The following is a 27,706-nucleotide window of genomic DNA, read 5'->3' on the forward strand; positions in this document are numbered from 1 at the left end:
CCCACTCTGACCAACAGGGCTTCCAGAGGATGGAGCTCAGCACTTCACTCACAGCAAGGCAGGGACCACAGCATCCTGCATGTCCATCCTTCCCCTTTGCCTGGTGGCTGTGCCTCCCCAACAGTGCTGTTGGCCACAGGAATGGCTTGGGATCATGGCAGCCCTCCAGAGGGGTTGCCTTTGGTTCGTCTTTGCTTTCAAACCACCCCCAAGTCCCTTGTCAGCAGAAGGAGAGATAATTAAATATAATACATGGTTAAAAATATAAAATTCCATCCCCATAGTGTCTTTTCCTCCTTCTCTGTCTCATTTCTCTGCCCTCTGGATTGACCCTCTTCTTGCACTCAAGCTCATATTTCTGAGGTTTTCCCAAGATGGGATTATTTCCAAACTGCTCTGGTTCAGAGCAGTACCCCGCCAAGTCCCACTTAAGGCCACGTCTGCTCATGGAAATATCCCAGCCACCATCCCTCTCCTCCAGGGATTTTCCATGTATTATATTGGAATTATGTCGCCTTCCTGACAGCTAACGAGGAACTGTGGAGTAACAACCCCTCATTATTACACGTGCTCTGAAACCTAAGCCAGAAACAGACATGTATTCTGTCTGTTACTCCAAAACACCTAAAGGTGTGATCAACTCCTGCCATGACATAGCAATTCCCACCTAACACTTGTCAGCCACCAGTTAATGGGATCTACACAAGCCCTGGCTGGGTGATTTATTCCTGCCCTGCGCTTCTGAAGATTCCCAAGAAATGCAAGTTGCCTACTCTGCGCCATGGAAGTTTCACCTAATGATCTTAGAAAGAGAGTATGAAAGAAATCTGGACTTCACGGCTCCAGTTCGCTCATCACCGTGACCTCTTCCACAAATGCAGCCTCGGACCTGCTCGTTCCCCCCAGAGTAAGCTGCAAGAAAAGTATCTGCCAGCTAAGGGTGTCCTAGAAAGAGGAAAACCTTAGCTGTCAATCTCCTTGAGAAGTTCCACACGTGGGCAGCTGGAGCGGGCAGCTGCCAGCGCTTGGACTCGGCTCGGCGGCTGCAGGGAGGCTTCACTGCCGGGGGGTTGACCAGCCCATGTCACTGAAGGGTCCCTCGCCCGTGGCCGACCTCGGGGGGGGACCACAGGGCGTGCAGAGGTCAGAGTCAGTGTCTGACTCCCCTTCTGCAATGTAGGGTCTGATTTTGGCCACGGCTGCATAGCAACCGTTGTTAAGGATGTCCAAATTCTCTTTGGACTGGGAGATGCTAAAGCCGCTGAAAGAGCGCTCCAGTTCCTCGTGGTCCACCGAGGGGATGGAGATGGACGTGTCGCTGTCTCTCATGGCACTCTCGTGGTGTTTGGTTGTAATGTCTTCGTTCCTCAGGTACTCCGCGCTCGCCCGGTGCCCGCCGCTGTAGGCGGACAAGGAGCGCTCGTGGGAGGGCGGAGGTGGGATCCGGACCAGCGAGCCGGGGTCTCCGATGGGAGAGGAGCCGTGGCTCTGCCGCTGGCACGACGTGGAGGGCGGGCAGGCGTTGCTTGGGGCTGGTGGGGCAGAGAAGTTCTTCTGACCCATGGAGCTGGTGGACCTGATGATCTTGATGATGCAGCCGTTCTTGTCGATGTGCTCCCTGCTGTCTTCGGGGCTGTGGTAGGGAGGGGCTGGGTCTGGTTCTTTGGACCCAAAGTAAGCCTCTGTCTCCGTTGGTGGGATGCCCATCCGCTGCATGTAAATGTTCACCAGGAAGTCCAGCTTCTTCTCCATGGACTGAACCTGCAAAAACACCACAGTTCCAGCATACATGCAGGCTGAAGCACATTAACACCCTGAGGATGAGCAACTTCCACCCAGGCACAAGTGTGGGGCTGGGCTTCACAGGTCACCTCAGCCTACACTGACCCACAGCATCTCAAACTTTTAGTGAATATTTAATTTTCCTGTTCTGAAGGGTTTAATTCTCCCCCTTTTTACAAGGTTTCCCTTGTTACAGGATTTTCCTTATGCTCCTCTAATCTTTATGACAGGCACCAAGTTCTAGGAAAGCTGGAACACACTTGCTTCTTCCAGCTCCTTCCTGCACTTTGCACTTCTCTGGGCTCAGAAGGCCATCGGGATTTCTGAGCCTTATGCTCTAGGAAGATTTTAAATCTTCAGCAAGACCAGCAGCTCCAGCAGCCATGCTCAGGGACTCATTTGAAATGTGTCCAGTGTGGTGGCAAAGAAACCAATGTGCCATTTTCAAAAATAATGCAGGCTTTTGACAAACTCACTAAACTAGACTCAAAGTGCCTGGTTTGAAAGTAGCACTTAGGTTTCCAATGCATTTAGTGCCCTTTCATAACATCCACCTTTCTTCTTTTTCAAAGTATTCAGGGCAACTAAAAGGTAACATTCCACTGAAGGAAAAAGCCAAGGAAAAACCAACACAATGCATGCAACACCCGCTGACAAGAACCCCTTCCTGACCCAAGATACCTGTTTTTCAACTTTTCCAAGCCTGCCCATCATGCTGGGGTCTTCAGGCAGCTCCCCTTCTGCTGGCCCTTTGGTCCGATCCTTGTCGGTCATGGAGGATCCTCTCCCAACAATCTGGTCAACTCTACCGGGATCAGAAAATCCCCCCGCCCCCGGAAAAGGACTGGAGTCAGTTGGAGGCAGCAGGTGAGGAGGACACTGCTTGTTGTGCCTCCACGGGACAAAGCAACAACCTCTCTCCCAGCTAACACTCCAAATTACTCACAGACACGCAGTGGCACTGAAGTGTTAATTCAGATGCAAAATTCAGAGCGGTATTAGCAGAGTTTGAAATTATCCATTTCTGTTTATACAGATAAAACCTGGCACATTATGCACAGTAAATTTACCCACGGCAAAGAATTTCTTTAACTGGCTTTCTTCCAAATTGATTAACTTCTTATTTGAACTGAGAAATTATTGTTTTGGGGGAAGATCAAGTTTTCTGTCTAGCAAATATCAATGGGATCTTTTTCAGTCTTTGCAGCAGTTTCCTCTCCTCCATGCAAATGTCCATGTGTAATTCTCATGTCCATGAAAATAAGATGCTTGTCCTAAGATCCAGACAAACAGGTGCAATGATAACTGTTTTAGTGGAATTACATCAAGGCTGAATTTGGCCTGAACTCGCCAAACATTACCAAACTGTTTTCATCTCAATGCAGTTCACACCTGTACTGCTAGATTTAGTGTTTTTTATTAGCAGGGCTCCCAGCTGGGAGAGCAGAGAAGGCTCCTGCCAAATCAGCTGGGAAAGGTTACCAGGCACATAATTTGGTACTGTCTTCTTTACACATGTCACATTTGCACTTCCTTATTCCCAGTATGGAAACACCTGGGTTGATTAACAGCTCCATGTGCAGGAAAAGGAGGAGGGTAGAACCAGTCTGGAAGCTGGAATTCAATTTTATTAGAGGCATCAAATATAAATTTCTGGGGAGTAAATACTGGAGCTTCTTGATCCCTCCAAAGTCCAGGGAGCAACTAATTTTTGGAATAACTTCTTAATGGCAGACAGGTTTATAGAATAATTCTGTGCTGGGCAAACTTTACTCTTGCATAATGCACCAAACGTAAGGGTGGCAGGGGGAAAGAAGGGTTAATTAATCTGACTGAAACCAAGTTGAGGAATCTTGAGCGAAAACTCAAAATGCTTCTTACACAGTTCTGCCGTGTGGGCCATGGGTCCATGCACCAGGAGGAAGAAAAGGAAGAAGCTGAACACAGACAGACAGGGGAAAATGAACAAAACAAAAACCAAGGAAAGGAATGAGACGTGAGACTATTTCCAACACAAGAGCCATCTGTTTGCTTCACATTGGACAGGGACTTCATACTGATGTTGGCTGTTGACACTGAGGGATAGGTACCAGTGGGAATGGACCAGCGTGGCTCCCTTAGCTTATATTAGAGCAACAGCACTTTACAGCACCAGATCTGGCTCAAAGGGATGAAGCGGATGAGCACATCATACCAAAGACAGAAAATATAAGCCAACAATTGTTTCGGAGTTTAGCTTTGATCCCAGAAGCTACTTGATTTGGGCAGGGATGTGACAGAAATCTGTTCTGCTTAAAAAGCCATGTTTGATCATTTGCTTAGCAATATAAGCACAGGAGTACAAGGAGCACCAAGTGCTGGAATTACAAGTGTGAGGAATATGCATGCCTTATTTCTCTCTTGTAATGGGAGAAGGAAGTCACTGACATTTACAGGAACTCCCCACGAGGGATGCAATTACTGACAGGACATACAGCACAAGAAATCCTAGGACAATGTCGTTACCATGTAAGCAAAGAGCTGTTAAATTGGATACCTCGGGCTACCTTGGTGGGGAATCACAAGCCAAGGCGTGGTACAGCCACTGTATGAACTCCTCTCCTGTATGCACAAGCAAGTAGACTGGTAAAAGAATGAACATGAGTTTAAAGAGGCCCAAAGTCTAAATGTTATTGAGTATTGCAGAAGGCCGAGAACAATCAGAGTACTCTGTCCTCCTGTCGCATCCAGCACCACAGTGACACTGAAATATGTCCACTAATGGAAATGAAACATCCCTCAGCAGCTGTGGAGTAGAGAAGGGAGGCAGGACAGACTGTGACACAGAGAGGAGAACCCAACATTGCATCGTAACCCTAATTCTAACCTTGCAGAAACCAAGGCAGGACTTCTGCTGCATTTCATATCTGAAGAGAAGAGCTATCCAGTGAGTGAATCTCACATTTCAGGGGCCAGCTGCACTTCACAGCTGGAGTGATCACTAAGAAGAGCACTAAGCTGTTGCTCACTTTCAAGGACACAAATTGCCTTTAGACCTGCTGGGATTTAGGAGCAGGGCTGAAGCCCTTCACAGAGCTCACCCATAAAGCATTTAGAAGCCCTTTCCCATTATAAAATTGACACCAGAGCCCAGAATTCCCTCTTGATTCATTCCATTTGTCTCTACACCTGAACATAGTCCTGACTCCTGGGGTAGTTGTCTTCCACAACTGTGAGAAAGCAGAGCCAGACCTCTCCTAGGAGGCAGAGCAGCACCAAGGATGGTGCAGGGGAGCAGCTCTGGGCCTCTGGCTTCAGTGCAGGGAGGGGAGAAGGTGAACCAAGTCCTTTTCTCTTTATGGGAGAAACCAGTCTCAAGGTCTCCCACCCCTTTGCTTCCCATGGCACAAGCTGGAGCACAGGAGAGTGCTCCTACCCTCAGCAAAGCCCAGATTTCATTTGTGCCTTATGTGATACAAGAGAAAAGAGGAAATGCCTTGTGAGCTCCCAACCCACCTGCACCTAGCTCAACACCACCAAAAGCAGGAGGTCCTTTTAGCCATTACAAGATTTTGAGATTTTGTCCCAACTGGGCAAAAAAGCTCAAAAGATGAAGAAGAAGGAACATATTCCACTTTAGGAAGCAGAAGGGAATAATTCATGTTCTTACTGCGTGACAGAGGACCAAGAATCTTCTGGGATTCCCATCCCACTTCTACACTACAGGTCATGGGGAGATTGTGTCTTGTCAATACTTATTTTTGCTGTGCAAAATAAACATGTGCAGAGGGAAGAATTCAGCTGAAGCTTTGGAAGAGCCAGCCCCATGTTCCTCCTTTCCTGGCAGAAGAGGATTCAGAGATTTCTAAGGATGCACAACCAACTGTGCCATCTGCTGTTCTTGGTCGGCTCTGCTGGGCCTCAGTTTGGGAGGGAGAGAGAAGAGGGGATTGCTCTTTAAAGTGGACTTTACTGTCTTTCCTTCTTTCTAATGATACAAAAAAAATGTAAATTCTTGCATCAGCCACAGTGCAGGTTTTCTCATGCTTCATTATGCTTCATGCTAACAGTGCATGCAAAGAGGTGTAATATGTCAGCCTCGGGCCAGAAGCAGACATCAAAAGGTCAAACGGCTCAAATGAGATAAAAATGAAGTGTTTGGGAATAGATAGTCAAGTATTTTCCTTTTTTTTTTTTTTTTCCTTTATCTCTTATAAATTTTCATAAACAATCCAGGCATTGAAGCCAAACCCCCTTCATCCATGTCACAGGACTGGCTACTTACCCCTTCATTTGGCAATAAAATTTGCTCTGGACAAATTTCGATCAACAACTGTTTTCTAAAAATTACAGCTGAGATTGCACCTATTCTAAGCTAAATCAGCTGATCAAGGGAATTTTATCCAAATTGCCTGTGTGCAGAGCATGGAGCAAACACCATCAGCCAAACCACAGCTGTGGGCATCTACCAGGGTCCCCCAGACCTTTCTGGGAGCTGCTTGCAGAAAGATTTTGGCTGAACTGAGTAATCCATGGGGTCAAGACAGCTCATGGGACATCCGTCCCATAATGTTTCTCTGGGCAGTACTTGGCTAAAACAAGGGGTGCAGACTGAAAAGGAGAGGCTGGAGGCATCCATGGGGACCTCACAGGACACAGACCCACGTGGTGTTGGGGTGACAAAGACCATGGCAGCAGCAGAGCCTGACCCAGGGTTTTTGGGTTTGGGGCTGCTCAGAGCTCTGGTTCTCATCCCTCAGCCCCTTGAGCACCTCACAAGTGCTGCTGGTGTCTGTGGGAGGATGAAACTGCCAAAAATTAAGTGTAGCACATGCCTTTTCATGGGTGGGAACAGAGATTTCAGCAGCCTTCTGTATCTTGCTGCTTTCTGCAGCCACAGCTTGGTAAGGGGGAAATGAAAAAAAACACTGGCAAAGGGATAATTTACGAAAAAAAAGTCTAAACATCCCAGGAGCTTTGTGGGCATGTGCAAAGATTTTTAAATCAGTATTAGAAACTGATTAGAAACTGGTGGGGGGAGAGTTATTAGCATCAAGCTGATACAGCAACAGTCTTGGACTGAATAAAATAAATATTCCAGTTTGAGGCCTCCTCCCCTCAGATCCATCAATCACCTTTGCTGTGTGTGAGGCACAAGTTTTCACATGAAAATCTTGCTTTTAGTGAAGGCTTGTTGGACATATAATTCTAAAAGTTAAATACAACAAAATCCATTTGAATATGTATTTTAAAATTTAAATATAAATGTTTCTGCACATAGCAAGGTTATTTTGTTTTCAAAGACTTCTTATGGCAGGGAGGAAGAATGGGGAAAACTACTTTTCTGAAAGCATTTTTTTTTCAAGCATTAAGCTTTGAGCTTCTAGAAAATTCAATTTTTTTTGTGTTTGAGCTAGCTGAGTGGGAAAAGGTAAGCTTTCAATATTCCTTTTACTTACATTTCTCTAGTGAAGATTACTCAGAGCAGCTTAAATAAAAATCAAGAGATTTGTCACATATTAGCTCTTAGGGAGGCAAATATATTTAGGGAAAAAATATTTGAGGCTAAGATTACTGCATTTAAAAATCACCTGCTATTCCTGCATGGAAAATTACTTTCTGGCAAATATTTATACCTGGCTTGGACTCTAGTGGTCTCAGTGCAAGGAGAAAAAACAGCCCAGCTCATGGCCTTGCTGCCCAGACCTCAGAATGCCCTAAATTGGGAATTTTTGTGAGAATATATTCCTCATTGCATGAGCTTCAGATATGGTTTTACTTAGGGAGGGAACTTAATGAGAATTATCTCACTGTGTGACTGAGGGTTGGGTTTGACTCCTGCTCTTTTGCTTGGAAAATCAGGATTGATTTCTTATTTTTCAGAATATGAGTCCCATGGTTGTAGTATTTTAACACAATTTTTTCCTCCATGGTCAGTAGAGTGGCACCAGGTGGAAATAGAGATCACTGCGTTCATCAGCTACAAAACACTTCATTCTTACTTTGCCCACTGAAATAAACTCAGTTTGTTGTCCAAAGAGCTGCAGAGGCTCCTTTGCTTGTGTGTGGATGGTGTCATTCTTTAGGAAGTGGATTGTTCACTTTATATTGGCTTTGTGGGTAAATATTCCTTCTTCTACATTTGAAGACAGCCTAATAAAATATAAATCTTTTAAAAAGATACAATTTAGCTTTCCAACACCTCGAAGAAGACTGAAAATAGGAAATAGGCTCTATGAAGGGACTGATGGTTATTGATGACTGAATGAACATCCCCTTTTTTGTTCCCCTCTGGCTTGAAGGCAAATCAGAGCACACCCAGAGCAGCAAACCCTTGCGAGTCATGATTTAGCAGGCTGCACTGCTAAGTGAGAAATGCCGTCATATAACTGGCATGAAAGGGGTTTGACATTAAGCAAATGAAAAAAATTCCGGAGAAAGCGGCATTTTGGTGAATCCTAACCTAGGCGAGTATTGGGGAGACTCTTTGGAAGAATACATGGGTCCTTTGGTTGGATACTTCTTATGCCGGGGAGTTGAAGGGGGTGGGGGACCCACAATCATATCTATCCTGGCAAAGTAAATAAGAAAAAAGACACCAGCAAAATGCATAATGAAGCAACACGTAGAGAAAAGTTGGTCAGAGAAAAGTCGCAGAAAGAAACAACTGAAACAGAAGGACAGGGAGAGAAAGAGAGAGAAATTGAAAATATACTCCGCTGGAAACAGAAGGCTCTCGCCTACCACCTGATTGTTGGTGAAAAACCAGAGTCTTACCCACCTCAGGGTAAGATTTGGAGATTCAGGTAACCACTGCATCATCATTAGGAGCTCCCCCCACCCCAGATATAACAGGCACCGTGCTTTACCCTCTGGAATATATTTGCATATGTGTGGCAATATCCCATTGAGGTGGCTGGATATCAAACAACATATATTCATCCTCCTTTCAGTTCCAGTGCTAGAACACATCCTCAGCTAGTTCAAGGAAGCATGAGCTGCTGGGAGTCGGCGAGGAACGCTGCAGGGCTGGATAACTCAATGAATGGGAGACATCCATGGTTGGCAAGGTGTCAGGATGGAACACGAGACAATGTGAACACAACACTGAAAAGAGCACATTGCAGACACAGTGACAGAGGCTTTACTGATTAAAGAGGAAAGTACATGTAAACACCCCAGAAATGTGCTTGGATGCAGCTTTAATCCACCACGGCCCTGGCTAGGGGAGGTCAGAGCCAGCCCTGCCGAGCTGGGCTGGCAGGCAGAACACGGGGCTCTGATTGATGAAGGAAAGGGACACTAAAATATCTGTTCTGCAAGGTGCTCCATGACTTCCTCCCTGCAATCCATCACATGGGTGCAAGGTCCAACACTGGCCATGGCCTTGTCTACAGGGGGCCCTTCCAGTTGCACTGGGCAGGTGCCCAGCCACGGGACTGGTTGGTGCTCAAAGGGTGGCCCAAAGGGGTCTGCTCCCATCACCATCACTGATCTCCTGCTCAGTGGGGACAGCAAAATCAGTGAAGCTGCCTGGTAGTCTTGGATCCCAAATCCAGGTGCTTCATGCTTTTGAAGCAGCTCCTGGTCCTCCTGGCTTCCCTCTGAGAGGACGGGTGGTGGCCTTGTCCAGCCCCAGAACCTCATCCTCACAGTCCCAGACCTACAGCTAAGAGGAGAATCCAGTTTGGTCTTTGAAAGCTGCAATTCCTTACCTGAACTTCCCCCAAAAAAACAGACAACCAAACTGCTTTGTCTTTGCAGCACGTGTCCCTGAAGGACTGGCAGACCTGGATGGGTGGTGAGGCAATCTGCCACAGCCCTCAGGGTGCTGGAGATGCAGGCATCCCACCTGGAGCCAGCAGAGATGACAACCCCAATGCCCAGGACCCACTGCAGAGGTGACCTCAAGGCCTCTTATTTCAGGTTTCTAAAGTTAGGAAATCTCAATCCCTTCTCCCTCTATATTCAGCTACACATCTTGGATCTATGATCACTGAATTTGTACAGAACAGGAGTGAGAGGCTCACACAGAGGAAATTCTCCAGGATATTTTGGTCTCCATTGCAAGGGAGAATGTTCCTTCTGGGAAAAGCACAGTGTGCAGCAGGGCTGAGAAAGTTACCTCTGCGTCTTGAACATCAAAAATAGCAGAGTTAAAATGGTCTCTGAGAGATTCATGGAAGAACAGAGATTCCTCTTTTTCCCAAGACAATTTTCCTACTTCATTCCTGAGGTTCATGTCAGCTGTTTGCATAAAAAAACCCACTTCTTTTTTCTTCACATTTGCTGACTCTACCAGGGACTTAAATGGGTCTGAAATTAAAGGAAAACTTCCTCAATGGCTTCTAGGGGAAGCTGAGCTGCCACAGCCATCAAGGGAAGCAACTTCATTCTCCAAGTGTAAAAGAAAATGGTGTATTTTTTTGACTGGAGATTGCCCATGGCCAAGTCCTGCCATAGTTCTGAGTGTCCTTCAAGCTCTGCAGAACTGGAGCTGCTTCTGCTGAGCTAACACAACCAGCGCTGTTGGAGGCTTGGGGTCTACTTTTCCCTTCAGGGCTGAGGGAAGAGTGGTCAGACTAAAAGATTAAACTTTGATCCTCTGTTCGAGGAATCAAACTTCTGTGTTTGAGGGGTCTTTTTTTCTTCCAGGAGAAACATGAAAAACATGAAACCTTCTTGGTTCCATTTGTCCCTTTCCACATTCCTTCTCCTGTTAAAATGAGCACATCTTGCCCTAAAATCCGAGCACAGGAGCTGAAATGCAGCTCAGCTAAACCCCACCTACGTCGTTGGGCTTGGATGAGAAACTCCCATCTGCATGGATTTTCAGCAGACTGTGCCATCCGAAGAGGGATTCCTCCTGAAGCAGCTTAGCATCCCAACGGTGGGAGGGAGCTGCTGCCTCCTCACTGCTCTCTGTGCCTGTGGCAGCAGGGCCACAGCCAGGACACCAAATTTTGTCTTATTTCACTCCCACAAAGGTACCAAGTGACCCACATGAGCCTTAACACTGGGGCACCAAACCTTTGCACCCTGCCAGGAGGACCGTGGAGACACCCCCCTGCCTTTCCTATGGGATATACCATATCGCCAAAAGCTCCCAAAATAAAGCAGGAGGATGAGCCATGATTTTTGTATGTCCTGAGATGGGCAGTAAGGGAGTTTTAGGGCAGTCCCTGTCCTGCTTATCCCTCTGGGTTCCAGCCATAAGCGCTGATGTCTTCCATGGGGATTTGTCTTAAAAAGGAAAAGAATAAGCTGTAGCTGCAAAGGGAAGTGTCTCTCTCCTGAAAATACCTCCACAGTGAACAAAAAGCAGTGGAAACTGAAGCAAAGAGAGGGGTCTCTTGCCTGGCCTGAAGGTTTTTAATCCGGGAGAGCATGTCCAGGTGCCCAGCTGAGTACTGCTCGATGACATCCATCACGTCGTAGGGCCGAAGGCTCTCCTTAAACTTGCGCTTGGAGACCAGAAACCTCATAATGCTGCAGGAGACAGAGAGCAAAATCATAACACACCCCTGGGTGCAGCCTGACCTGCTTAATGGCAGAAAAAAACACTGCAGGGAGCTGCTTTGGAAGGAAAATGGAATAAATCCCAACCCTGTGGGTTTGGGGGAGGATGCAGCAAGAGGAGAGAGGAAGGGGATTGCGGGGGCTGGTGGCTGAAGCCCTGTCTGCACCAGGGGGTCCCTGATGCCCCTTGGACTGTCATCTGTGCATGTGCTCTCTGCACCACTTTTAGAAATGTCAGCATTACATTCAGAGCTGGTGAGAACTGTCATTTGGATGCATCCCTGCGGGGGATTTTCCTGTTTCTCCATTTATTCCTTCCCTAAGCAAAAATTGCCCTTCCTGGCAAAACTGTCTGCAAAGCAGGGCAGGCCACCCAGGGGAAAAGCAGCCTGCAACACACACATGTCAGCATTTGCCAGCACTTCTCAGGCTTTACACTTCTCATTCTTCTCTAAAATTTATTTTTCTGGACCGCTTCCCCCCTCTCCCTCTCTTACCACACTGCCCTGATGCTGACTTTCAGCCCTGGTGTCAAATCTTCTGTCACAAACTCGCAGTTGCAGCTTTTGTTCTCATCAGGAATGTCTTCTCCAGGGAGGCTTGCTTCTGGGTTTGGGACAGGGAAGGAGAAACACAACACGTTACTGTTTGCTGTGCCAGTGCTGCACAAGGAAAGATGAGGCAGATCAAAAACAGCAACCCCAGGGGAAGAAGCAGAGAAGCCCTTGCTGAGCATCCAGACGAGAGCATTTCCCAGGATGTGCTTAGGTGATGTTCAGCAGTGCCAAGTGCAGCTCTCACCCATCCCTATTATCAGTGAATCCCAGTATCATTTGGGCTGGAAAAGCCCTCTAAGGTCATCAAGTCCAACCATTCCTCCAGCACTGCCAAGCCCAGCCACAAAATCATGTCCCTAAGTGCCACATCTAGATGTGTTTTAAATCCCTTCAGGAAGGTGACTCCACCACTGCCCTGTGCAGCCTGTTCCAGGGCTTGACCACCCTTTCAGTGAAGGAATTTTTCCTAATATCCAACCTAACCCTTCCCAGCACACCTTGAGGTCATTTCGTCTTGTCCCAATGCCTGACTCTTTGTCCTTTCCCCATCCTTATATACAGAAATACCAACATTATCATGGGTATCAGAAGGGGTTTTCTTACCTCTTCTAATCATTATTGACAAGTTTGGGTTGTAAGGGACGTTTTAAAGGCCCTCTAGCCCAACGCCCTGCAATGGGCAGGGACATCTTCTACTTGGTCAGGTTGCTCAGGCTACTCCAAGCTAAAAGACTGGGAGAGGAAGGAGTCCCAACACCTTGGCTGGCAGCTCTACCCTTCTTAGGTGGGGAGGGAGAGGATGTTGGGGCCAGCTGGGAATTTAGGGTCCAGCACAGCAGCCCAAGCCCTCACCTTCCGAGTTCTGCCGTGACGCTGCTCCCTTGATGCGGAACGCTTGCCGGGCTCGGCTGCGGTCTCCGAAGCTCCAGCTCTTGGGCACTTTGCTCGGGCTGTCCTCGATGCTCTGGTCAGCACTGGGGGACCTCCTGATGCCCTGAGCCTGTGGAGAGCCTTTCCCTTTGGTGCCAGCACCGCGGGGACTGGAGAAGACACGATCTTTCAAACTGACCTTCTGACTGTTCAGAGAAACACGTTGAAACAAAGACAAAAAGGAGACAGCAGGAGGAGTCATTCTGGAAACCACGCAGTCCTTCCCCACCAGCCATTAGAAACCAAGAGCACTTCCAAGCAGCAGTGACATGTAGCTTTGCTGTTGGCTTTTTTTTTTTTTTTCCAAAATGTGTTTTTTATTTTTGTTTTAAAGAAAGCATTGTAGAAATGTTTCCGTCATCATGAGTGAAATGGGAATGGTTTGTAAGAGAGAGAAAATAATGAGGACTTAAACAGAAGCCCCTCATGGGATGCCAGGGCTGGCGGGACAGAATGACATTAACAATGAGGTTATGATTCCTTAAATCACTGATCGGCTCCGATCACGAGTTAGGAAGCTTTTCTTTCACAACTGCCTTCCAAAACACTATGGCTAAAAAGAAAATACCAATTAAAAAAACCCCAAACCACCATCTTAAAACTTTTGTGCAAATACTTCCGGTGCTCAGATCTGTCCTTTCCTTTTCTTCAGCTCCTGTATTTCCTCCCTCTTAAAACATGATCTGCCCCCTTTATATATTCCAAAGAATTCCTCTTTATCCAGTTACATATTGAAACACATAAATACAAACACTGCAACTCCTTTGTATCCTATAAAAATCCCATCTAAAAGCTATCTGCCATCTCCCTCGAGGTCTGCTATGGCTGTCATAAACATGGAAAGCAAAATTTTAAAACTCCAGAATATGACACTTTCGTGCCTTTTTTACTACTAGAATCCTTGCAGTTATGGTTGGAAAAGAAGGTCTCTCCAGAAACAGAGACCTCACTGGGAAATTGTGACCACCCACCTCTAATTAATTTCCAAATTCTGAAATTTGCATTTAAAGACTTTCACCCAAATGAAGATCTTGAATTTTCATGTGAAAATTTAAAAACAAAGAGTTTTTGTGAATCTTTATGAAACCACAAACCTTATAGAGACAGCACTGAGGAAAGCAGACTGCAAATACTTTTGGATAATTTCGTATTTTCTTAATAGCAATCAATGATTCAACTCCACTGATTAGAGCTTGGACAACCAATGCAAGATAGTTGCACAAATAGCCAATATTTTATATATAGGTATATCAAAACTGAGTGAAGACAGGGATTGAATTCCCAGCATTCTGTACCATTGCAGCAGCCACTTATCATTCTGCTGCCAACTCTCTGCCGCAATTTGCGGGAAGAACATTTCAGAAATTTTAATTTCCACATCACCAACCAAAGACCTGCTTTTTCTTTTTTTTTTTTTTTTTTTGTATGTCTTTCAGCAGCACCAACTTAAAAGTCAGAGCCCCACGGCCCTTCTTTGCTTTCAAAACTGGCACGAGGTTCCTCAGCGAGAACTTGGCTGCTGGTTTTGAAGCAAAGCAAAGCGCTGCTCCCTTTTCCCAGCTGCCGGCTGTTCCCTGCTGACAGGAGCAGACACCAGCTCCGGCCAGCCAAGGAAGAAGATGTGACTCGAGGACACTCAGGAAGCAGATTTGTTGAGTAAGAAGGTGCTATTTTTACGAAGTCACTTTACATTGCGAGACAACAAACGTTTACAGGGAGAGAAAGGTGCTTAGGCAGCATTTTGCAGAGTTTTGTGGGGAGGGCATCCCCTGGGCTGCAGGGAAGGGCTGGCTGCGGCCATAAGCTCAGCAGCAATTTCACATTGAAAGATGGGTTGGAAAGAAAATAAAATTTGCTCATGACCAAATTAAAAAGGCAGAATTATACCAGTTAAAGATGAATTTTAATTCAGGTAAGTGCTGGGGATTGAATTTCCAGTGTGGTGCCCATCTGCAGGGTCTGTCTGAAAGCCATGGTATCAGCAGAGCTGAAATCCAGGTCAGAGGTACAAATCCACCCAGGATTCTGGGAATAAGCACATGCCTAAACACCTTTCTGGATGTAAGTCTTCATTACTAATGCTACCAAAACCATCGTACATAATGTGCCAAAGGTTTAAAGGAAATTCTCACTCTGAGTTTCTTGGATTAGAAACCAGATTGAAATTTCATCATTTGATTCTAAATAGGCCAACTGGATCTTCTTTCTTTATTTTTGATGATTTTAAAGAATAATATTTCTTGAATCTACTGTGTTTCAGTAGTAGTATTACTTTGAATTACCTTTTTAAAAAGTAAGTTTTATCAAAATGCTTTAACAACACAGCAATATTCAGAATTGAAAGTGATCCCTTTGTGCCCTATCCTCTGCTGAGTTTCTCCCATCACCAATCCCAGCATAAAACCAGTTGCCTTTCACTGAGTATGGCAGCACCTTTTAGTTGGAGCCTCTTTTCCATTCCCACAACAAATGTGCTACAAATGTTTGCAGGAATCACAAAAAGCAAAAAAGAAAGGGTTGAACTTGGTGAGGGATACAAGCAAAGAGCTTTGATCCTGAGAGCATGAGGAGGAGCACATTAAAAAAATCTCATAGAAATCTGATGAACAATTAAGATTCAGATTCGGGTGGGTTTTGTTCCCAAGTACTCACTAAGGGAAAAAAACCCAGCACTTGATGTAACTTCTTGGTTTTAACATAGACGACATGAGACATCATGAACAACTTATAGAATTTTTCCTTCTGCCATGCAATTCCCTCATTGGAAACGACACCTGGAATCACATGCAAGTACAATCCCTGCAGAGGAGGATGCTGTTGGGGTCTGCAGGAGCTGGCAGGGAAAAAATCCCAAAGAAATACAGACATACATAGGGATATATGTTGTCAGCTAATCCAAGATCATGTTCTCACTCAACCAGAAAGTCATGCAGGGGAATGTAGAGTGCCTCAGAGAGGTGGTGTTGGGATGTCACTCCAGGATGGTAATGAGCCTCAGTTGAGTGGGAGGTGTTGGTGACACGAAGGTGAGGACAGCAGGGACAGATGGACGCTCACAGTCGTGACAGCGGCGTGAGCACGGGGCAGGAGCTCTGCTCGTGCCAGGGGAGGGAAGGGAAAGGGAACTGTGGCTTTGCAACCAGAGGCACAGATTAGGGGAAGCCACAACAGCCTATCAGGTTTAAATCACAGGCTTAAATCAGGTTGTGATTTAATTCTAAGTCCACTCCAAACAGCACCTATGAAAACAGATTTGATAGCAAAAAATTGCCTTTCCAGGCTGACTGTGGGAAAGGTTTATAAATATTCAGGTTTTTACTTGAATTTAACTAAGGATAGAAACTGAGCTGACTTTTCTCTGTTGCCAGTCAAAAAATGAGAGTCCATGCTGGAGAAACTGGATGACATTCACTGCTTTAGTGGGCTTTGCATTTTGGTTAAGTCCAACTGCCCAGCACTCAGCAGAGAAAGGCACAAGTACTGACCTTCAAAATGAGCTGCCATCAGCCTCCTTAGGATGCCAGGGGTTTAAGCTCCTGTTTGAAATGCTCTGGTTTGGGGTTTATTCCAGTTCTCTATAGTATTAAATCAGCACTTTAAAAAAATGTGGACTCATTACATTAGCAGTAATTTTAGATCAATAGAAAGTATCAGTTGTAAGGTCTTGTCATTGATTTTAAACCATGCTTGAGCCATTACTTCATTTTCTTCTCAGCTAGCCAGAATGAGTCTGACTAGCACAGACCCAGATCCATCTCTGCATCCAAACTCAACCGGTATCAGTGCTCATCCTTCTGAGAAGCTGTGGCCAGGAGAAAAAAGGCTGTCTCCTGTTGGTAAATGAGGGGCTTTTTTTAAATCAAGAGTTTGTGCTGAGCTTGTGGCATATGAGAACAACTCATTAAAACCAGGCAGGAGTGCCAGGAATGAATGATGGCCTTTGTGATTATCACAAGGCTCCAGTCTGCTTGCTGCTGTGAGTAAGAGGCAGACAACAATTACTGGAGACATGAAGGAAAGGAAAATAAAACTGTGTATGCAAAATTTACCACGACTAAAACAAAAACCAAGAGAGGGCCTGGATCAAGCCTGGTTGGCCTCCAGTGATTCCAGAAAGAAACATTGCTGAAAGGTGAATTCAGTCTAGAGAACGCAGTTTCTAGAAGCAGAGAAACCTGGGCATAAGGGGAACAAAACATCAGCCAGTGATCCTGTCACGGTGAGTAATCCCTCTTCTTTTCCTCATCCACAGCCACGGTGCTAGACTTGGATGGGAGCCACTGATACTGTGATTGTGAATTCTGGAGTTGCACCATCCCTGCAGCCACCCCACAAGCACAGAAAAGCACAGGGCCTTGGATGAGTGGACAGTGGAGCCAGACTCACATCTGTAAGCTTTGCTGTCCTGCAGCATTCTGCTATGATCACCCAGCTCTTCCTAATTCCCAGCCCTCTTCTCCCAGACTGATGCTGAGCGCTGTCAGACACCACATCAGCCACATCCTGCATCCTCTCCCAGCCGTTTGCTGTTTGCCAGCTCGGCTGTTCTGCATTTCGGGAGCAAAGCAAAGCAGCCAGGCTGCACCTCCGAGCTGGCTGATCATTCCCAAACCAGCCTTTAAGGAACCTGCTCCACGCAGAGCCACAGGCCAGTCAAGGGCTCTGCAAACACCTCTCCTTCACTGCTGTGGGTGCTCTTCCCACTGTGAGGTGCCCTCGTCTCTGAGTGTGCCGGGAAAGTCTCTTACAAAGCAGAATATGATAGAGCTGATAATCTGGCTTGGTGTAGTTACATTACTGTCTAAAAATGAATGTGTTATTGCATTTATTGACTAAAGATCATTGGTTTAGTACATTAAGAAACCACAGCTTCTAAGGAGTTTCCTATTAATTTACCTACATTGAGTTTTCCATGATTGCCTCATCATGTGCTGTTATTTCGTTATGTGCATCCTAGATGAAGGCTTTTAGCACTCAGCCTGAGCTGCATCAAAGTGCTGGCATCTGCCCCATGAATTTGTGCAGTGGGGATTGGTGGCAGACACCCAAGGGTCCAGAGAAACAAGACATCTGAATTATTTTTGCATCCCTTAACAATTAACCCACAGTTCCACTAAATCACAGGGTGTATGACATTCAGGATGGATGCAGGCAACAAAGATGCTCTTGTAAGTACTCCAAAGTTCAAGGCTCCTTTTTGCCTGGAAGAACCACAGTCTGTCATCCTCCTTTTCAGACTCTCCAACAGATTAAGAAGATATTGAGGTAACACTTTGTTTCATCCTCCCTTTCCCTTGCAGAACTCAAGACGGGGAGATGAAATGAGGACCACAGTGGGAAGGAATTCAGTAGAAAACAGAAAAAATTACACTGGCTCTAGCAATTAAAAATTCATGCCTAGGAAGACATGCAAGGAAGACATTGAGATCAGAGTGGCTGATTTTCCAGAAAACAGAACTAGACATGAACAGATGAGAGGACAGATTACGAACAGCACTGCTCATTTTCATCTCTGCCAAAAACAACCTCAGTGTTAAGCAACTAAGAGGAGGCTTTCTCTGTGGAGAAGTCCTTGCTCACACTACACCTCCACATATAAAACAACCTCACCTGGCAAATGGAAACACCACAGAAGTCAGGATCATTTTTTCCAGCTAGACTGTTGACCAAATCTTTGCCATTTGTCTTGAAATGCTGCCTGTGCAACTGATGATCACCCAATATTTACGCACACTTTTCAAGGCTAACCTTCAAGGAAGGCCATAGCACCACCAAATACGTAACAGGAGGATGACTCAGAGGTTCAGGCTATTTATCCAGATGTAAAGTATTTCCTACCATGGAGAAACTACTTTTTATGAACCCTAGATCATGCCCCATTCATCTTTGTTACCCATTCAGAGATGGGATTTACCACTCTACTTCTGAGCACCTGGTACACGCAAACCTCAGCCATGAGTCCTACCCTCTAGACTGACAGAGAATAGAAAGAGCCAGCAAAAATAGCAAGAAAAGAAAAGATACAGGTTGAAACAATTAATGAAGAAAGTCAGAGATACATATACTGTTAGAGCTGCGGTTTTATACTTTCAGAGCTGTAGTTTGTTGGCTTTCTGAGGGATACAGAGACTGGTGATTTTGAGAATTAAAACGGACTCCAAAAAAGAGCATGCAAAAATCCGAGTTCACAAACATGCGGCATCACTCAGTGCCCTGCACTCCTGGGCTGTCCACCTGCCTGGCTGCGGGGCGAGGAGCTGGGGGGTCCCCTGCCAGCATTCACAGCATGCAAACTCTGGGCAGTGGGAGATCAAGAAGGTGCATGTTTGCTGCTGAGGAGCAGGGGTGGGGGCAGAGACTCTTCTAGTGCAGGTGTGGAAGTATTTATGCATAAGATAAGATCTATGTGTCTGTGTAAATGGCCATGGGTGCGCTAAGGGATGCTGGTTGGGAAGTCCCTGAAAACACCTAGCAGTTGTCAGCTGGATGAAAAAGATGCAAACCCTGCTCGTACAAAGCCCTGAGCTAAAGCTGTCTGTCCCCCTCGGGGTCTAGAAACAGAACCATTCACAAGGCCAATGTCAACGCTCAGGGGAGCCCTGTCCCCTACGTCTGGCGGGACAGGCTGAGATTAGTCCTTCTCTAGCTGCGTAGTAGAGGTGCTAGATAGGCAAGCTGTGGCTTCCAAAGGCCACCAGGCTAGGAAAGGTCAATTTGTCATGGTCAGAGAGCCAAAGGAATGGTGACTGAGCAGAGGCAGGAAGCTGGTATTTCTCATGCTACTAAGTGGACATTGCTGTACAGCACAAGTCAATTTGCAAGGATTCCCTGGACCTTGAGGACGGATAGGGAGCAATAGGGAGGAAGGAATCTTTTTAAAAAAAAAAAAAATTAAAATTTTTCGTTTTGTTGTTTTGGGTTTTTTGTTTTTTTTTAATTTTCCATTATTTGTTTAACTTCATTTCCTGGCCTCCTCCCTTGCTGAGCAGACACTGGCTTGGCTAGCCCAGCCCAAATTCCCCATCCTCATCCCTTTGCTTCGTGTGCTCTGCACAACTGGCAGCCAGGGAAGGCTCTAATTTTGGGGCGGGCAGCAGGGAGGCTCTCCCACCTTTTTTTTACTCATCTAGTACCTCTATTAAGCAGAGAAGTGATCAGAACGGGTGGTAGCAGGGTAGAGGGAGAATGAGCCGTGCAGCTTTTGATTAGTTTCGTGCGACGCATTTCCCGTGGTACCTAGAGTTTCCTGAGCAGCATCCGCATAGTGACTCTCTGCACGGTTTGCTTTTACTGGAAATGAGGGGAGAGTAAAAATTAGACCTGGAAGCAAATGCCAGACAGGAAACTTTTGATTATGGACTCTGGGTTTAAAAGACAGGTGTTTTGAGGGCCGGGTTCATGACAGGATTGTTCTGTTTGAGTGTTCAGTGAGGTAAAAAAAAAAGTAAATCAAAAATTATGAGGGTTTCTGAAATCTGTTTCACTGTGATCAGTAAATTTAATTATTAGACAAGAGGCATCCTGCTCATTGAGTTGGTGGTGTCAGTTTATCTACAATTAACTGTAGGAAGATTTTTCATCTGTATTGGAAACAAAAATATACACTGTTCTTCCTCTGAATATATTAAAAAAACGTAAGTTTTTTCAAATTGTGTAAACCATGGAAGGCAAAAACTTTAACTTATTTTGTCAAATAATATCCAAAAAAGCTCAAATTTCTTATTTTTTTCTTTTCCCAAAAAAAACCAAAAAAAAACAAAAAAAAAAAAAACCAAACAAAAAAAAAACCCCACTCAGAAAGAGAGCTAGTTAATCTGTCAATTATTTGATATGGAAAATACCATTCTATTAAGCCTGGCATTGAAAAAAAACAAAAAATCGATAAAAAACAGGGTGTGGTGCAGTCCCTTATGGGAAGGGAGTTGAACACTTGTGTTCACATATCTGGATTTTGTAATGATTTTCAGACAGGCCCTACCACTTCTGGGGAGTTGCTGACTTTGAGGAGGCACCACCACAGCTCCATCCCAAATGGCTGCTCAGGCACTGCCCTGCCAGGAGATCCCCACCAGCACCAGGGTCCTCCACGCCATGGAGCAGCCCTCTACCTGTGGAAGGGGAATGACGTGGCCCCATCACCCCACCAGGCCACCAACCACCAGCAGGCAGCTCTTGCCGAATTCAGGGGCAGACTGGAAAGGCTGAAGGGCATCAAATCCAGTCTTGTTTTACACTTGAGTTGGGTCATCAGAGGAGCTCACGGGCAAAGGATCCCATGAAAGCTCAGCTGACACCACCCTTGGCATCCTGGGGACTCCTCAGGCGTCCACAAAGGGATCCTGCATCCCCAGGTAGCCCCAGGGGCCGGTGGTGCTACCAGGGCTGTCCTGGAGCTGGCGTGGGAATGGGATATTGAGCATGCAGAGCCTCAGGGAGACACATGGGTTTCTCTCCTCTCAGTCTCCTCTGCAGTCCCTCCAGAAAGATGCAGTTCGTTCCGTGCAAATAATCCGCTCCCCTAAAGGCAACCGATTATTTCCAGATTACTGTCAGTCCCAGCATGAGTCTCTGACACCAGTTAAATTGGTTAGAAGGCCAAACACCAGCCCAGGCTCATGTGGCCCAACCATGATTGACCCTGGTTTCCATGGGCAGTAGAGGTTTGGGACACCTTGGACATCCTTGGCTGGATGAGCAGGGGCCCACTGAGTCAACCAAAGGCATCCTCCAGTGCGTACAGAAGCCTTAATCACACCCCTGAAGAGAGATCTTGGGGTTGTGTGTATCTCAGACAGACATATACACACACTGAGAGAGAGATATACACACAGATAAACACACACGGTACAAGGACCCAGCCCAGCATTCACCCAGTACAGCCAAGGTCCTGCTGAGCTCACTGGGGCCAAGGACAAACCACAGCTGAGAACAACCCTCCAAAGAGGTTCCTCTCATCACCTACAGCACTGAACTCATGCTGGACAAAGTAATCTGAGTTTTAGCTTCCCACTTCCCTGGAATCCTTCTGTTTCTTTTTCTCTGATATGAATGTGTTATTATGATCATTTGGTTCATTAATTTTTAGCTTCTCACCCAATTGTATTTTTTGAAAATGCAAGAGGAAGAAATGTGGTCGTGGATGCCTTCAGATGTTTCTCAAACCATCTGTTAAAGAGCATCTGAAGCTCACATTTCATACAGAAGCCTCCATAGCCCTGGTGAACCATGTGTCTGTCTTTTTGACATTACAATCAAAGCAAAACAAACAGAAACGAGATGCCACAGCTAATTTTCAGCCTGATTAACAGAAGAGTAATCACCCCCCATTACCACTCTGATCTGCTGGCTTTCTGCAGCAGGAGGGGTGAGAAAAACCCTAGCACAGAGCAGGCCCCCTTCCCTGGGGATATGAGGGAGAGTGGATTTGTGTTTGGACCCTGCAGGGCAGCAGTGCTGTCCCAGAGGTGGGATGGGTCCTGGTGCCCTGGCAGCACAGCCAGCCTGGGGAGGGGCAGGGGGCAGTGCCTGGCTGGGGCAGGGACACAACACCCGAAGTGATGGGCAACAGGAGGCTCTGAAAGCATCTGTTTTTTTAAAGGGAGGAAAATAAAAAAGGGGAAAGGGGTACATGGCATGTAGGAAAAGGCTGGCATCTCTTCTGCTCATCACAGCCTAGGCTCCACCTCTGGCGGAGGTGAGCTGCTGGCCCCCAAGCAAGACAGCACAGAGCGTTCCCAGCACTCGGATGGGGATGCAGACAAGCTTGTGGTGGAAAAACAAAGCAGAAACCATAGAGAAAGGACATAGCCTGTCTCTCAGATCAGCTGTCCCATTGTGCCAAGACTAAATCAAAAGCCACCCAAGAGAAAGTCCAGGTGACCCTGAGCCTCTGCCACACTGACCCCGTCACCTCCTCATGCCCTCCCAGCCTGGGCAGCAGCTCTCCCAGCGCTGTGTGGGCAGAAATCAGCAGCACTGTGGTCAGAGGGCAGGACCCCAAGAGCCACCCTGTGCTCTGGCAGAATGCTTGGGATGTTCCCTGCCCTTGCAAGACAGTGTTTATCCTGCATAGCATAATCCCATATGCCATGCCAGCATGCCTTCTCTAAATTGAAATATTATGAGGTGAAAAATAGTGAAAAAGCTCTTTCTGTTCCATTTGCTGCAGGGGGGTTGGGGTGTATCGGTTATGGAAAGAAGGATATAGGAAATCAGCCACTCCCTACACATCACTAGAACAGGAGGAAGATCCAGCTACCTCCAGGTGTAAGAATGTTTCCTTACAGCAACGGAAATGTAAAGTGGAAAATCCTTTCCCAGCTGAAGCAGTAGAAGTGTAGAGCTGGGATCTGCTAAGAGAGACAATTCATTCCCAGGAGCTTCCAGAGTGAAGCATCACCAGCAAGTGGGTGATTAACTGTCAGGTGGGCAGAGAAACAGGATGAGTTCTCTTTTCTAAGGGCAGGATGACACACTGAGCATCACCGAGAGGCTGCTGGAAATTCGAGTGGGTGGAAGATTTGGGATGTGAATGTAAAACACCCTGAAAATTTTATTGGGGAAAATAGGCAATTTGGGCCCCCTTGAACGCAAAACTCCTTCCTGAGGGCTGAGGCATCATCAGATGGAAGGAAAAGGACAGTGGGGACAGGTATTGGTATTGCCCTAACAAATCAGAAGGAAGGAGCTTTGGTGCTGCCATGGCAGCAGAAGTGAAGGATATGGAATAAACCTTAAAGCTCTGCACAGCAGCTGCAGACCCTCAGCTTCAGCCCTCCTTGGGCTGGGGTTTAGCAACAAAACCCATCGGTGTCACAAGAGACAGATGCACCATAGGAGCAGGAAACAGCACTTGGAAATGACTCTGATGAAGAACCTATAAATAGTAAAAACCACTCTGAAAAAGCACAGGGAAGGACTATTTTTACTTCTTTCTGTGACATAAGGTTGAGAAAGTAGAAAATTATCAGGGAAAAACCTGCAACCTCTATGAAGAAACATTGTACTCAACTTCAGGTGTCAAGTAAATAAATATGAACCCTGCAAGACAGGACCAAAATTCAAAAATTAGAAATAAGGCTAGTGACTCAGAAATAAGACTGTTTATTCTGATTAGATTGCAGGGATGCTGGCTGGGGTAACCCTGTAGGGGACTGTCAGACCTCAAATTTCCTTGGCTATGGAGCAGATGGGGCTGAACAGGGATTTTGTCTCATTGCACTGTAAGAAATGTGGGCTTACCCTTTGATGCATCCAAAGTTTATTACTGGCTGAGGCAGGGCAGCAGAGCAGCCAGACCCTGGGATTAAATTCTGACCCTCCTGATGCCACAGGCAGGTGGCCAAGATTTCAGCCTTGGTCTGCTCCCAGAGAGCCATTCCCAAGTAATTCTCCCTGCTTTAATAATGCTGGATGGAGGCTGCCTTCACTTGAGCTACACTTAAGCAAAAAAAACAAAAAAAAAAAAATCTGGATAGTTGAAACATGATCTTGGAGATTTGGGTTATTTGGCAGGAAAGTAGATGGAGTGCTACAAAAGGTTCTGCTTGCAAAGAAAAGCTCAAATGAGTGACAGGGAAAAAAAGGGGGGGTGGGGAGAAGGAGAAGGAAGGAAGGAAAGATAAAATTTTCCACCCTTTAGTCAGCAGTATATCTACCCAGATATCTTTGGTTGGCTTTTATGCCAAGGAAAAATTAGCTTCTGGCCTCTTATAAGCTAAGAGGCATGGCAGAGAGGTACATCTGCAGAATGCCAGGCTCTAGCTGTACTTCTGAAAAATGTATTCATTGTTTACAAAATTTAGGCTATGAGCTGTGTTTTGAGGAATGAGATGGAAGATCAGAAAGCCGAGCAGATGATCTCCACTGATCATCAGTTTGTGTCTCATCAGCCGAGAAAAAAAAGAGATTCAGTTCCAGAATTATTTTTTAAAAGAACTGGAAAATACAGGACGAAAAAATCCCAGAATTAAATATTTCTAAGTGGATGAAGAGTGTCCTAAAAGTATCCCAAACACCCGCCCTGCTGCTTTCCCTGGGAGTTGTGAACGGAGAAAAGCTCTACCACAAGTGAGATTTACGGCTGCCCTTGGAAGGTGCTCGCCACGATCCAGAGCACGCTCTGCACCGTGGGCTCGAGGCGTGGAGGGAAGATGGAGCAGGGAATGTGCCTCCTCCCCAGGGAATGGGGAGGGCACGAGGTGTCTCTGCCATGCCACCTCGTGCCGTGCCAGAGAGCCCTCCTGTGTCCCACGGAGCAGCAGGTCCAGGCCGTGCCCTGCAGCGAGAGGAGCTCAGGAGAAGTTGCCAAAGTGGTGACGTGGCGATGGCTTCATGCTCCCCACGTCACCTCTGCCCAGCACGGGTGACAGAGACACAGGCAAAGCCTCGCCTGCCCCTGGGCACGCACTGAGCCTGCGTTATACAGAGTTACTCAGCTATAACCCCAGCACCAAAATAAAATAAAGAAGCGTAAACCAAAGCCCTGCTGTCACCCCGTGAGTGTCTGCCAGCTCTGCCTGTGCTGCCACCACTCTCCATACCCCCCAGCCTCGCTGCCCTGCTCCAGCCCAAGGCAGACTGGAGGGAAGATATGATTTAAGGTCCAGCATACACGTAGATACATCGGACTGCACAGCACAGGAAAAGCACGGTAGTACCTAGGAATGCTTCCCTCGATGGTGCCACGACATGGTACACACACGCACACACACAGAAATCTACAGGGAATGCATGGGGATGGCGTGTTGGCAGTGATACAGACCTTGGCGATGGTTCGGGCTGCTGCTCTTTCCTTTAAACAGAAGCAATAGTACATTAGCATGGTGTCAGGTGGCAAAAGATGTTGCTGCTTCACTGTTAAAACATAACGAAACGACAATACCAACAATACAACTAAGTGGAAGTTGTGGACAGAAGAAAGGGAAAGGAGCACTTAATTCCTGGAGTTTCTGGCCCGGACAGAAGATCACTGGAGACTCACACAACCTCAGAGAAGACACATACAACGCACAGGGTTGAAGATTTCATCCCAACCCATCCTTGTGCCTATGCACCACTGAGACACCTGAGGGTTGTGTGATTTGTGTGAGCACAGGAGGACTTCCGTGGGCTCAGAGAGCAGCCCCCTTCCTTTGGAAATGCACTGCCCTCATGTTTTGCACATTGGGAAGGGTTTGAATGGCTCCCATGACCTCGGTGCATTCGCTTTTCCTCCCTGGCCATGGGGACAAAGCTCATATCAGATCTCTGAATGCACGGATTCACGGCAGGTGCTGGGATTGGACATGGGTGGGAAGGAGCACGGACCCCCTTCCCTGGCATCCTGACACCTCAGCTGGGGTTTATGCCTCCAGAGTCTTTGGCAGCTACTTTACCAAAGTAGTTGGCAAAGGCGACATGGAGGGAGTGGGACACCACAGTCAGTGTTTGCAGTTTCATATCATGACCCAAAACTGGATTGCCCTGAAAAATCATTGAGGACAGAGTGAGCTGAATGCCTACAAAAGGGCAGCCAGGACACTGCTAAGGCCACACTGAAAAACACCCCTCCCCTTCACTGAGCAGGCATTTTGGTGGTATGTCCCTCCAGCAATGAGGAAAAGCTGCTCTGATTCACAATTCCTACACTGGGGAATGGTGTTTAGTGGGGCCCTAGACCAGCCCTGCCCCTGCAGCCCCCTAGAGAGGGAGCAGACAGTATTTTCTCAGCAGATACAGCTCTGCCTCCCCTAACACAGGTGCCCTCTGAATGAGATGCTGCAGCAGCCCTGCCCCTGATGCTTCTCAGCAGTGACCACTGAGACCTGCACAGAGCCTGATCCCTCTCCCTCAGCTAAAGGCAGCAGCCTGGAGAGACTAAGAAAAATCTCCTTCCCCCCACCTCTGCTTCTTGCCCAGAAAAGCTTGGAAGCCCAGCCTCAGTCACTAGCTCAAATACTCACATTTTAGAATTTTCAAAATTTTCAGGCTGACCCAGGGGTGGAGGAACACAGCCCAGGGCTGGCCCCATCCCACAGCCCCCAGCTGACCCCGATGCCCACTGGCACTCTCCATCCCTCCCAGGGTCTGCACACTCCCCATTCACCAACAGGGCAGCCTTGAGGGCTCAAAAACCTAAAGAATTACCCCTCCCAAGCAGAGGGTGAAGGTGCAGGACCCCTGCCCTTCTGGGGGATTAATGTAAAACTTTCCACAGCCAATTTAGCAAAAATGTCTCACTGCTGCAACCTTGCCTGCTGTCACTGGAGGGAACAGAGAATGCATTAACACATCATGGGCCTGAGTGTCCTCTGAGAGTGGTGAGGAGCTGAAAGGTCAGAGGAAGACTGGGATCACTACCTCCATCAGCCCCTTTGAGAATATGGCTTTGAGTTGTCAGTCAAGCACCGTGACATTGCTCCAGAGCCAAGTTAGGCTGAAGGAATTCATGTAGAGCACAGGAGAGGGGCAGGGAGGAGGTCACTGAGTGACCCATGTGGGACCAGCTGTCAAACCTCTTTCTTCTTCAAGGATGTCCATATGCAAAAGGCAGGAAGGAAAAAAGGAAAAAAAAAGGAAAAAAACCCAAAAATATTGCAAAGTGTGTGCGTTCCAAACTCTCTTAACTCTGCTGCTAACCTGAATGTCAGTCCCGACTTGCTCTTCAGGTTCCTCAGGAGCTCCAGCTGGTTCAGAGGAGGGATGAGTCTAGAGGGAGAAAACAACAGGCATTAATATCCAGACAGAGCTGATTCCAGAGCCTCCTGTCTCGGCAACTTCCCCTGCTGCCCCATCCTTTCAACCAGAACCAGCTTTGTGCCACCAACTGCAACGGGGGGACAGCTCAGGAAGGATGGAGAGGGGTTTGGCTGCTACTTCCAACAGTGTCCTAAGGCAGAGCAGTGGGTAAGAGAGAGAAAGTGACAGCGAGAGAGAGAGAGAAACTTGTCTGCACCACT

The 27,706-nt window shown here is 46.8% G+C and overlaps 1 protein-coding gene across 5 annotated transcripts in view; it reads right to left on the reverse strand.

The window, feature by feature from the left end:
• Positions 1–1,056: 1,056 nt before the first annotated feature.
• Positions 1,057–27,706, reverse strand: part of KCNQ2 (potassium voltage-gated channel subfamily Q member 2) — a 64,334-nt gene continuing 37,684 nt past the window's right edge. For 2 of the 5 annotated variants that reach the window (XM_041399154.1, XM_041399153.1), the window contains 7 exons: positions 27,387–27,455; positions 25,531–25,560; positions 12,690–12,913; positions 11,778–11,886; positions 11,119–11,250; positions 2,464–2,587; positions 1,057–1,761 (listed from right to left, as the gene is read on the reverse strand). In XM_041399154.1, the coding sequence (XP_041255088.1) occupies positions 1,057–1,761; positions 2,464–2,587; positions 11,119–11,250; positions 11,778–11,886; positions 12,690–12,913; positions 25,531–25,560; positions 27,387–27,455 (1,393 nt within the window). Of the gene's footprint in view, positions 1,762–2,463; positions 2,588–8,224; positions 8,333–11,118; positions 11,251–11,777; positions 11,887–12,689; positions 12,914–20,003; positions 20,058–25,530; positions 25,561–27,386; positions 27,456–27,706 lie in introns of all 5 variants that reach the window. The other 3 variants (XM_041399151.1, XM_041399152.1, XM_041399155.1) reach the window with 3 other exon arrangements.

The sequence above is a fragment of the Onychostruthus taczanowskii genome, unplaced genomic scaffold (genome assembly GCF_017590055.1).
Source record: "Onychostruthus taczanowskii isolate IOZ18803 unplaced genomic scaffold, ASM1759005v1 scaffold157, whole genome shotgun sequence".
In the NCBI taxonomy this organism is placed as follows: Eukaryota; Metazoa; Chordata; class Aves; order Passeriformes; family Passeridae; genus Onychostruthus; species Onychostruthus taczanowskii.